General features: G+C 37.3%; 1 protein-coding gene across 1 annotated transcript; it reads right to left on the bottom strand.

Annotated features, from left to right (window-relative positions):
- Window positions 1-3,118: 3,118 nt before the first annotated feature.
- On the bottom strand, window positions 3,119-11,446 carry LOC120421551 (cysteine dioxygenase type 1-like). The gene is made up of 2 exons (XM_039584779.2): window positions 10,843-11,446; window positions 3,119-3,498 (listed from the first exon to the last, which is right to left on the bottom strand). The coding sequence occupies exon 2, from the start codon at window positions 3,398-3,400 to the stop codon at window positions 3,140-3,142; it is 261 nt and encodes an 86-aa protein (XP_039440713.1). The 5' UTR covers window positions 3,401-3,498; window positions 10,843-11,446; the 3' UTR covers window positions 3,119-3,139.
- Window positions 11,447-12,395: the final 949 nt, after the last annotated feature.

Below are 12,395 nucleotides of genomic sequence, written 5' to 3'. Positions count from 1 at the left end.
TACAGTTATACCCCACATTAACTCAGTGCGGACGTTACGCATCGGCGGCCGTTACTGATCGTGTGGTCCGCCCTAGAACCGCCCTGGCGGACCGAGGGCGGGCCGCCTGGGCGGTTGAAATTTGACATTTGAAATTTTTCAATTTCGTCCGCCCTCCATCCGCCTTGGCGTGCCATGGGCGCATCGCCTGGGCGGTTCAAACTGATCGCTGAAATGTTTCAATATCGTTCGCCCCTCAATCGCCGCGGCGAGCCAAAGGCTGATTGCCGTGGCGGTTTGCATCTGAAGGAATTTATTTCGAATTTGACATTTCAGTCAGTTTCCAACGAGCTTCGGTGGGTGTTGTTATTTAATCGGCGGCTGCTGATTTTCGTTGTTAAGTTTGTGTTGGGAGAAGTGTTGTGTTGTTTAGATTGTTTACTTATGTAAACAAACAGTTGAAAGTGCATTTCCAGAGTTTTTTTTGATTAGGTCCTATAAGCTATTGTCTTTCATATGTTTATAGGACCTAATCAAAAAAAAGTCGAGATTTGAAATAGTGATTGAAGGTTGTTTTGCAAGAATAATCGTTATTGTTGGTGTAATTTATGTGACACCCCTTATAAATATTGTTGGCAGATGTGCAAACATTTGGAATACTTAGAATTTGATATGTTTCATTGTTGTTATGATTTGATTTGTTCTTTTTTGTATGTTTGTATGGAAATTTGGTGTACATTTTGGTAAAAAGTATATCTTTCCCAGGGAAACCTCTTGAAGAGTATCGAGGTGACATTTACAAAGCGGATTTTGTGCCAATGTTTACTCAATTAATGTTAATGTTTTTTTGTGTGAATGTTAACACTTTAAAGGTTGCGGGTTCAGTGCCAGCAGTGGAGGCAATTAGTGGTGCAGCAGCGATTTTTGTCTTTCTTTTGTTTGACGTTTTTCAGGTGTGCATGATGCAGGACGTGGGTAGGAAGTAATTTCAATTATTTTTAATTATCAGTTCAGCGGCAACAATATCATTTAAAATTGTGTTTAATTTTTTTTACAGCTTCCTGGATCATTTATAAATGAACTGCTTATATGTATTTATCTATTCTTCATTTGATTTATTTGAATGTTTATATCATTCCTATTCCTTGTCCTTTTTTCTACCATTACTCCATACCATATATGATCAAATTTCATGAACTAACGACAGTTACTGAAATAGCAATGGAACCATCTGAAGAATTTGTCTTTAAAATATAATTATCTTTCTTCCAGCTTCCGGGAATCTTCTTCAATTTTAATGCCTACATTTATCTATTCACTAGATGATTTATTTAAATGTTTATATCCTTCCTTATCCTATTCCTTTTCTTTCAGCAATGGAACCATCTGGAGCATTTGTCTTTTTAATTATAGTTGTTTGTTTTGCAGCTTCCCGGAATCATCTTCAAAATTACTGCTTATTTGTATTTATCTTTTCACTGTAAGATTTATTTTTATATTCATATCTACCATTCCCCCATACAATATATGATCAAATTGAATGACAAGAAAGAACATGGGGTGTAATCTACTAGGATACTTTCCTCGGATTAGCTGCGCTTGTGTTTGATTAGATTAGAGTATGAATTGTTAACATTTAATACGTTGCCTGTTTATATGTTAGTACCAATAATACATGAACATTTTAAATAATTTAGTTTTTAAGAATTAGTTTAATAATTATTATTATTTGCAGGAAATGGAAAATCTTCGCAACAAGTTTGCTTATCAATATATTATTTTGTTTCTTTATTTTTTTCATCATTTCACCTCAGTGAACTAACAACGCACGTAAGATGTATTGAGAACAAAATTTTTTTTGAACATTATGTTTTTTTTAATATTTTTGTTTTATTTCTAAATTTCAGCACACAAGAATCTACAAAGATCTGCATTTCTATATAAGGCACTTTGTGTTTTTTTCAGTTTTAGATGAACTTGAAAAAACACTATCAGAATCCTGAAGGAACCTGAACGGGTATTCTGCTTGGGCGGATGAAATATGTATGAATGGCGAATCGAGGGCGAGCCACGGCGGTTGGGGCATTTTGGGCGGATGAACTTTATATGGAAGGCGGATCGGGGGCGACCCGCTGGCGAACCAACCTACGGGGGCGGCCGAACCGTATATGAGAGGCGCATCAAGGGCGAGCCAAGGCGGTTGGGGCTTTTTGGGCGGATGAACTTTATATAGGGGGCGGATCGGGGGCGACCCGCTGGTGAACCAATCTACAGGGGCGGCCGAACCGTATATGAGAGGCGCATCAAGGACGAGCCAAGGCGGTTGGGGCTTTTTGGGCGGATGAATTTTATATGGGGGGCGTATCAAGGGCGACCCGCTGGCGAACCAACCTACAGGGGCGGCCGAACCGTATATGAGAGGCGCATCAAGGGCGAGCCAAGGCGGTTGGGGCTTTTTGGGCGGTTGAATTTTATATGGGGGGCGGATCGGGGGCGACCCGCTGGCGAACCAACCTACGGGGGCGGCTGAACCGTATATGAGAGGCGCATCAAGGGCGAGCCAAGGCGGTTGGGGCATTTTGGGCGGATGAACTTTATAGGGGGGGCGGATCGGGGGCGACCCGCAGGCGAACCAACCTACAGGGGCGGCCGAACCGTATATGAAAGGCGCATCAAGGGCGAGCCAAGGCGGTTGGGGCTTTTTGGGCGGATGAACTTTATATAGGGGGCGGATCGGGGGCGACCCGCTGGCGGACCATCTTACAGGGGCGGACGAACCGTATATGAAAGGCGGGTCGAGGGCGAGCCACGGCGGTTGGGGCTTTTTAGGCGGATGAACTTTCTATAGGAGGCTTATCGAGGGCGACCCGCTGGCGGACCATCCTATAGGGGCGGTTGAACCATACAAAACGGCGTATGTGGGGCGGATGAACGGCGGGTGAAACATTTCAAGGCAAACCTGGGCGACCCCGGGGCGAGTCGCTGGCGGACCAACGTCACGATAAAAAAACTGATCGTGCGCCAAATTGTTGCAAATTTTATCCGCCAGCGGGTCGCCCGTGGTCCGCCAAATCAAACGCTGGCGGATCGCCAGAGCGGTTTGGCGGTCCGCCAGCGAACCGCCGGCGGGCTGCCCAGTCAATGTGGGACAGAACATTCCTCACCTGTAACGATCGAATTTGGCAAACTTTCGCCATTCCGCCGCGTTGCTCTTGTAGCTCATCATCAGATGGTTCACGTACTCGATGTTGACCCGATCTTCGGCGAACACCCTGTGCAGCTCGGCAATCAGTTCCGTCAACGTGCCACACTGGGGGGCGTCCTTCAGCGGTTTCTCGATTCCGGTGAACGTTTTGGTCAGGCCGCGCAGGTACTGCTCCTGGTTGACCTCGGCATCCTCAATTCGCATAACCGACGTCATCGTTTCTCTCACACCCTTTATCGGTTGTTGTTTCGGTTTTGTTTTTCAGTCGCACCGCGAGATTGCAACGGTCGATAGGACAGGAGTTATTATCCGCGCTGGAGGAAAACAAGAAAAACGCAATTGTTAGTTGAAAATAATCTATTCTCGTCGATTTGTTGTTGATTGTTCAGCGTTTGATGCAAACAAAACTATGAGCCATAAAATTGTCGTCATCATAAGGCTAGTACACATTTTCCATAAAAAGATAATTCAAATTTCAAGCCAGATTTCCAAAATTTCTGAACAAGTATCAAGTAGTCAACAAGTAACAATGCCCAAAGACACACAAATAGGATGTTTTCAAATGTAAGGCTTGTTTTAAAAATAACATGTCTTACAAAATAACTTTTGATTTATTAAATGTAAATGTGATTTTTTGAGCATCTCTGACTTTTTTGCCTTGACTTTTTCCATTTTTAAGGAGAAATTAAAGGGGGATTAATAACATTTAATTTTAAATCCAAAAACCATTTTATTGAAAAAAAACACTACTTAATCCACCTTTAGGTGATTTGTGCCTTCCTCCCATTTATAGAGTCCCCTAACGTGATCGCATCACCTACCCAGTCACGACGTTCTAGCAGGATTCTAGCAGAGTTCTCACAGAGCTGGATATTCTTACAGCATTCTAGCAAAAATGTTCAACCGTTCTAGCAGGATTCTGGCAGAACCAGCTCTGCTAGAATATTTCGTGACTGGGTAAGAGGTCCTAATAAAAATAAGTGATGAGTAAAAAACAAAACAGACTACCTACAGACTATTTATCAAGATTATACAGACACCGCCTTTGAGGAAAATGGCATCCCTCTACACGGCTTTTTCGTGGCGATCAAGCCCGACCATTTGAGGTTATGTAAATTCAGACCATTTTTTAAACTGCTTGTATTTTTAGATAGGTAAGTCAGATTTTGAAAATTCTTAATCCACAAGAAAGGTCATTACAGAACCTTTCTAAAAATAAATAATATGGCAGGTTTTCATGCAAAAACCACCCTTTTTTGCAAATTGTGAAATTAATATGCAGCAGTTTTTTAAGCATAACTTTTGATGTGCTTTACAAAATCTTTTAAATTTCAATAGGGACTTATGGGACCCCAAGACGAGTCGAATGAGGCCAATACGGTCAAAATCGGCTCAGCCAGTGACAAGATATTCCAGTGACATTGATTCGGTACACATGTCTACATACAGCCAAACACACAGACATTTGCTCAGCTGGTGATTCTGAGTCGATATGTACAAATGAAGGTAGGTCTACGAGGTCTAATTAAAAAGTTCATTTTCCGAGTGATTTTATAGCCTTTCCTCAGTAAGGTGAGGAAGGCAAAAAATCATGGTAATAAGTTCAAGACTGTTCATATTATGTAGTTGTAAATAAAAAAAGAATTTAAATAAGCATTTCAACTATTTTTTCAAAACAGAAAATTAGTTTACCTACGAACTTAAAAAAATATTAAAATGCTCGTGTTCCATAAATGATAAATTTTGGAGCAACATTTGAAAAGGACGGTACGACATTGCTCTTACGGCCTTTCGTCCCATTTAAACGCGTGTAATGAAAGACCGTAAGAGCAATGTCGTACCGATCTTTCAAATGTTGCTCCAGAATTGTGGTGGAGGTTGTGGAACAGGCCAAATATTCAAGTGCATATAGAAATATTAAAAGTTTAAAAAGAAGAAAAAATAAAACAGTAAAGTAAAGTAAAGTTTTTCAGAGTGCTCAAAAAAATTCAAAAATTGGAAACAATTGGACAAAATTGGGCTTTTTTTTCAAAACTCAAACATATTCCGTCTATACTTTTTATTTCTATAATCTAATTTTAGAGTATACTATATCTACATTTCCTGTTTTCAATATCAAACTTCGTTATCCAACAACCTCGATCATGTCTACTGTCTACGTACCAATATTTCTTACTTACAGCAAATTTTGCTCACTCATTCTGGGGTCTTTCACTATCACCTTAGCAGCAGTCACCTCGGAAATTATCCCAAGCGTGAAGCTTGCGGAAGAATGCCCACAATTTTTTCGGTCACCATGAACTTGCACTTTTAGGTTATTTGACCAAAAATAGTGGTCTTATTAGCTCAAGTTGGAGTTTCTAATCTAATCTAATCTAAATCTTTTGCTCTGATTTTCCATATTGTTTGAAGCATGAAGTGTTCTTGAATATTTTTGTTCCAGTTTTCGAAAATTTGCTGTATTGACATTCTTTCAAACATGGGCAATGCATTATTTTTTTAAATAATTTTCTCGATGTTTTTTGTTAGTGATTTTTCTTTAAGATTTGTTGGCTGTTTAATTTTTTCTTTAGACATTTGCACTCCATTTACCATGAGCAAGTTATTAAAAATTTGTTAAAACAAATCGCTAAGAATTTGTTCTTTTATTGCAAGAGTAGAAATTAAAGTCAAAATTATGATTTTTGTAAATTGATACTAAATTTTTAATTGAAGGGGAAAATTAAAGTCTTGAAAATAATCCAAGGGGGGAATTGGTCGAAAAAGGTTGAGAACCGCTGATTCAAGATAACATGTCTTACAAAATAATGTGTTTTTATCAAATCTAATTAGCTTGAGCATTTAAACTATTTTTTCCAAATAACATAAAAATGTTTAGGACCAAAATAGACAAGTGTGTTATGTAATACAAAAAATTAAAGAAGTCGATAAATAAAACAGAATAAGTAAAGTTTTCCATTGCGTAAGGGTGTTCAAAATCAGCACAAGAAAAAAATACAAAAGTCTTCAAAAGAATTTTATACTTGAATGACTGATTTTTTGAAACTTTTGTTTTATTTCTCTTCTTTTTATTTCAAATTCTTGAGTGCTATACAGTGGACTCTCTGGCTGTCGATCTTTTCGATATCAATATTGCTCCAGCTGTCAATTAATTTTTCAGTCCCTTCAAATAGATTGCTTTGATTTTCCGTTCTATAATTTGATAACTCCCGCTCTCGACGGTCCCTTCAATATCGACAACGAGAGAGTCCACTGTATCTGCATTTCTGGAGGTTTTTTCAAAGGTTCAAATATCAAAATTTTTATTTTTTGGTTATTTTGTGTTTTTGAAACCGCCTTGGGTCAGGAGTATCCAGAAACACTCAAAAAGCAAAAAAAAAAATGAAAATTTGGTTTATTGAACTAGAAACTAGATTTCTTCGTTTCAATATCCAACTTCGCAATCCAACCATCCCCATCATGTCCACTGTCTACGTGCCACTATTTCCCAAATTTGCTCACTCATTCTGGGGTCTTTCACTATCAGCTTAGCAGCAGTCACCTCGGAAATTATCCCAAGCGTGAAGCTTGCGGAAGAATGCCCACAATTTTTTCGGTCACCATGAACTTGCACTTTTAGGTAATTTGACCAAAAATAGTGGTCTTATTAGCTCAAGTTGGAGTTTCCTTAAAAATTTGCAATTTCTCCTTTTAGAAATCCCCTGTTCGATTCGTCATCGCCAGTCGTGTGATTTTCCCTCTCCGTTAATCCTTATCAAGACGTTTTTAATTATTAAAAAAATGAAGCTGCCTTCTGATAGACCCGAAGTGTGTCCACGGGTTTGCTGGTTTGCGTGGGGTACTTTTAGCAGCCTGATAACGGGGTAGAACATCACTCTTGAGCACATGTGTGCAGTGCACTTCAAAAAGGACTTGACGTTGTGCACACTTGGGTAGATCTTGTTTTTCTTAAAGTGGTCGTGTAAATTAATTGACGATTATCGAACGATCGAGTTGTTGACAAGTACACGTCGATTAATTAAGTCGCGAACAGTACCGCTCAAATTATCGCCCTCAAGTGTTTGAAGAATTAAAATTTCCAAGTGATCAGTGGAGTACCTTGGGATTAACCAGCGTGGCGTTTTATAGCGACGCCATTATGGCAATGCGCATTAGGGTTAAAAAAGTGTCATTGCGTTTCTTCAACTCAACAAGGTTCTGCAATGTCTCGATGGTTTCAAAACAGATAATAAGAAAAATCGTAAAAATCGCATTTCACGGTATGAACAACACAACCGCCGGAGTCCGCGCAAATACACACGTGTCCGCGAGGGACACACCTTCAGACATGCTCACCTGTGTACCACACAGAGAGCCACCACAGAAAAACCCAAAACCGGCTTCTGACCTGTAAACGATGGTTTGTTTACGTGGTGGAACCGGCTGTATGCGTTGTTGTTTTTTTTTTTTATATTTCTCATCTCTTGTCGAAACAGTGGTGGGTCATTAAAAACAAAATACGAAAAAAAAATTGCCTCCGAGAGCAAACAGCAACAACATTCTTCGGTGTGTATTTATTGAAAGAACCGGCGAGCCTTCCGATTTATGGGGTAAATGGGGTGAGAGGTCTGTTTGTCTATTATTTATCAATTCAGGCCGAATTATTCAACTTAAAAAAATGTCGTATGTCTTTGACTTTGCTTCGAAGAAAAAAAAACCGTTTTAATAAATGTTTCCCCCCCCCTAACCCTTGACCTAAGAATTCTCTGTAATTAAAGAAAAAATGTTATTGCGAAAGCCGTCTCTGAATTAACCAGATCCCAGCACCGAAATAGAAGCAATGAAAATAATCTTATTAGAAAAAAAAACCTGGAATGGACAAAACAAGAGCACGACATGTAAACTATAACAAAGCTTTCTTTTAAATTTGGTCTAGCCTTTGTTCATGCATCTTTATTTTGGATCATTAGTTTTTTTTCCTACAAGTCTTTGAATATTTGAAAATCTGTGCTTAGAGAAGGATTTTTCCGATCGATGTGGTGTCTTCAACAAAGTTGTAGTTTAGATAAAGACTTTTAGAAAAAAACACACCGTTTTTTTATTTGAAAAAGTAAAATTCAAAAATACGGATTTTCAGTTTTTCAATTTTTTTGATATTTTTAGGGCATCTTTTGTGCTTGAGTTTAGAATGGTGCTAAACTTGGTGCCGTAGTTTTTAAGAATTCTTGAATGAATTATGATCTTTGAAAAAAAATTAACATATCTCGGATTAGTTTTCAAAAAGACGTAAGAGCCAATGGTAAACAAAGCCTTTTTTGCTTCGGTATTCGACCTATTAACGAAAAACAAATTACAAAAATGCTTAAGGGGTAACATACATGTAGAAAATCACAAAATTTCATATTACAGAAAATTTATTGAATCCACTAAAAATATGATTTTAAATCACCCTTGAAAGTTTTATGAAGATATTTCATGATTTAACTGAGTTAGAGACGATTTTAAGCTCAACATTTTACCGTGCGCAAAGCGGACTATCAAACTTTCTGAGCGTTTTTCTCGCAACACCGAGTTGACTTACGGGTGCCACGATATCTCGAGATGGAATGGACCAAAATGGCTGAAATTCGGGATGAAGACTCTCAAGACTTAATTTTGCTTTTTTAAAAAAATACAAAAATCAAGAACTGACGATTTTTTACATGAAAATCACAAAAATATTTTTATCTTTTTTTTAAATAAGTTTTTTGAAAATCGGCCTTCGTCATGCACACAGGACCGGTTAAACGAGTCTTCACCAAAATTTTGAGCCGATTTGGTCAAGGCAGTGTTGAGATATAGTGGCACCCGTTTTTTGAAACTGCTAACTTCAAATAGCTATATCTCGGCAATGATACAATAAAATGTCTTAAAAATTTATTTTGATAATAGATGAAAATGTATATTTAAATGCCCTGAAAACAGATTAAAAAAATAAAGTGTGTGCTCACACCAACCCCTGACTTTTTTGTCGATTTACATGTATGTAACTCCTTAAGATTGTTTATCTTCACGTCTTTCAAGTGCCTCAAACTAAAAATAAATGAAATTGTATTACAATTTGAAGAAAAACCGAATATTAGTGTCGGTGGTCACGGTGGCTCTTACGGCTTTTTGAAAACCTTAAAAAAAATATTTTCAGTTGCAAAATAAAATTTGCAATCGAAAATTCCTTTTTTTTAAATCCCATTTTAAAGTCAAGTCTTAGGCATTTTGAAGGTTGATATTTTTTTAAAATGATCATTTTTTTGCGATTCAAAAATATTTTGTGATTGTATATCATTGTAAAATTTTAAACCTACCGTCATCAGGGGTGACATTGGACCATATAAATATGCCGAAATTTGTATGACCCAATCTCAATGAAATATTCAAATTTGACTAAAATGGGGTTGCAGAACTAGAATTTGATGTTAAAAGTAAGAAAATAAAAAAAAAAACACAAAAAATAATGTTTTTGTGTTTTGATTATCCGAAATCCGATAGAAACCTTCGGAAAATCGAAACATCGGATAATCGAGTCTGGACTGTATTATAATTCCTGTCATATAAGTTAAAAGCTTTATTTGATTTAAAATGCAAAAATAAAATGTACAATTTATTCTTTAATGTTTACATTCTATTTTAAAAAAAATTCAATTTAAATTGAATTTTCTAGCATTTTTTTTTTGTCTTCTGTTTTTTTGGGGGATGTGGACAGGCTTGCAACAACTACAGTTTTTTTTTTGCGCAGACCAAACACTAAATCGAGTATAACTTTTAAGAAAAATATTTTAACCGAAAAGAAAACAAGCCAATGTTGAAAATGTTTGTCTTTTGAATTTTAAAAATACTTCTCAAATTTATTGTAACTTGATAGTTTGATTTTTGAGCTTGTGCAAAAAAATCTGTATTTGTGGCAAGCCTAGGTTTGTAGGGTGCGACGAATAAAAGCTAGAAATTGAAGTTGCATTGGACTAATGAACCAAGAAATTTTTTTTAGAATACTTTTTCAATGCTTCTGATTTTTTTTTATTTATTTTCAGTTTGCTTATTCAATTCAATTCAGTAGTTGAAAAATCGGTAAAGTTTAGATCGGTAAACCATCTGTCAAAATGAACAAAATTTTACCGAATTTCGGTTGTACGATGAACAATTTTGAACGTCATTACCGAATATCGGTAAGTTTTTACCAAATTCGGTTATTTTCAGTTTACCGAACTATTCAGCAGTTGAAAATTCGACAAGCTTTACCGAATTCGGTATAAAAAATCTTAGTGTGTAAAAATGAATGTTTTTAATTAAAACAAGAAATATTTTCATGATATTCTTAGATATTATAAAAATTTTGCCTGTTATCATATTTGAAGCAATTTGAAATATAGTTTTCAATATTTCGACATGAATTTCTGCTTGAATTTTTTTTAAATAAAATATTGATGTGTTGATATATTTTGCCCCTGATTTTTTTTTAGCAAGCTTCCAATGTGGGGATTATATTCTTAGATTTCTTATTTAATGACCTGAATTAAATTAACAGCACTTCAAACATTTTATAGAATTTTTTACATTTAAATTCCACGATTGATTTAGGGTTTTCTAAAATTCCATCTTGTTTCTCTCCTACTTGACCCCTGCCGACCCAGTTGGTTAATATTTACCTGTGTACCTGTTGGTCCGTGTCCACGTCCGAGTTCCAAGCCTATCAATTATACGGTTTTCTTCACTCGTCTACACCGATGGCGCGCTGCTTTTTCTCTTCTTCCAACCCAACACTTTAATGCTTTTGCGCAGATTTTCACAACACACAACTCCTCGGTTGATGCCTTCTTTTTTAAATTTCCTTTGAGGCTCTTTGGTTTTTCTCTGCAGAAATTCCGTTTATATACTTGTATTATATCACACACGGTAGTAAACGACGACGACGACGACAAAAACGCCAAGAAATGGTAACAAATTCAGGAATTCGCTCAACAGCCCACAGGTTTTGACTTATCACCTCTCCAAATAAAGTTCCTCGCTTGTTGAAGTTCTTCTTCTCTTAGCACCACAGGAATCGACTGACCCAGGACAGGATACCACCAACTGATTGCTCAAAAACAAAAAAGTTTACAAACTCAAAAAGACTCTTCGAATGTTTCCAGCTCAACGCTCGACTTGTGACTGACCAACCGAACCGCTCGACGGGGGCAATTTAAATTTTTCTGCACAATCGGATTTCGCTTGCGCCCGGCCCGGAGACCTGTGCCCGTGCGCGAGGTCTCTCTTTCTCTCGCTCACAAGGTACGGGCCCGTCGGAACATGTGCGCTGTCGTGGTCGTTAACGGAGCCAGTTCAGCCAGAGTCTGGCTTATCAGTGGTGGCTGGCCGCAGCCGACTCCTCCTGTCAACGAGGGCAAAAACATGTGACGTACATTTGGATTCTCGGTGAAATCTGCAGTGAGTTATTTTTTTTTTCTAATTCGTTTATTCGAAATGTAAATTTTCAATTATACAGTTTTATTTCAAAAGGTCCTATAAACATAGGGAATCCCACAGCTTATAGGACCCTTATAAAAAGAATTGGGTACTAAAGCCCTATGTAAATTTTTATGTACAAGAGGGTAAAAACATGATTAAAAACCATTTCTGATCACTTTTTTTCATTTTAATGCAAAAAAAATATTGACAAGACAACATTTTTTCGATGGATCAACTATGGTCCCCTTGGAACGAGCTGTCAAGTAGGAACTTTTCTGTCAAGAAGGTCAAGAAGGAATCCATTTTAAACGTTTGTGGTCGTACAAAGGGTCACTGTACTCAGAAAAATAAGCTTTATCGCTGTAAACAATAATATCAGCAAACTAAGCTTCATTTTAGGTCCCCATTGAGCGATTCATTTAAAACATCATAAAGTGTCATTAGTATGGATTCGGACCATTTTCATCAAAATATCTTTTGATACTTTTTGCGGGGCTTCCCAATTCCCAAAAATGTTTTTTTTTTATATTGCATCATTGGTTTGTTCGTACAATTTTGGCAGTTATTCATACAAAAATTGTATGCTCAAAATAGGAAATTTGCATCTCGGGAAGAGATTTTCTGATCGATTTAGAGTCTTCAGTGATGTTATGGGAGCGTTCTTTTATTACGTAACGCAGTTAGGAGGGAGGGGGGTCGGAGGCCGCTCCATACAATTTTCAAAAAAATTGTATGGAATTTTTTTTACTAGAGG

The sequence above is a fragment of the Culex pipiens genome, chromosome 3, assembly GCF_016801865.2.
Source record: "Culex pipiens pallens isolate TS chromosome 3, TS_CPP_V2, whole genome shotgun sequence".
Taxonomy (NCBI): domain Eukaryota; kingdom Metazoa; phylum Arthropoda; class Insecta; order Diptera; family Culicidae; genus Culex; species Culex pipiens.
Note: the sequence above shows the minus strand (reverse complement) of the source record. Positions and strands in the feature narration are given on the sequence as shown.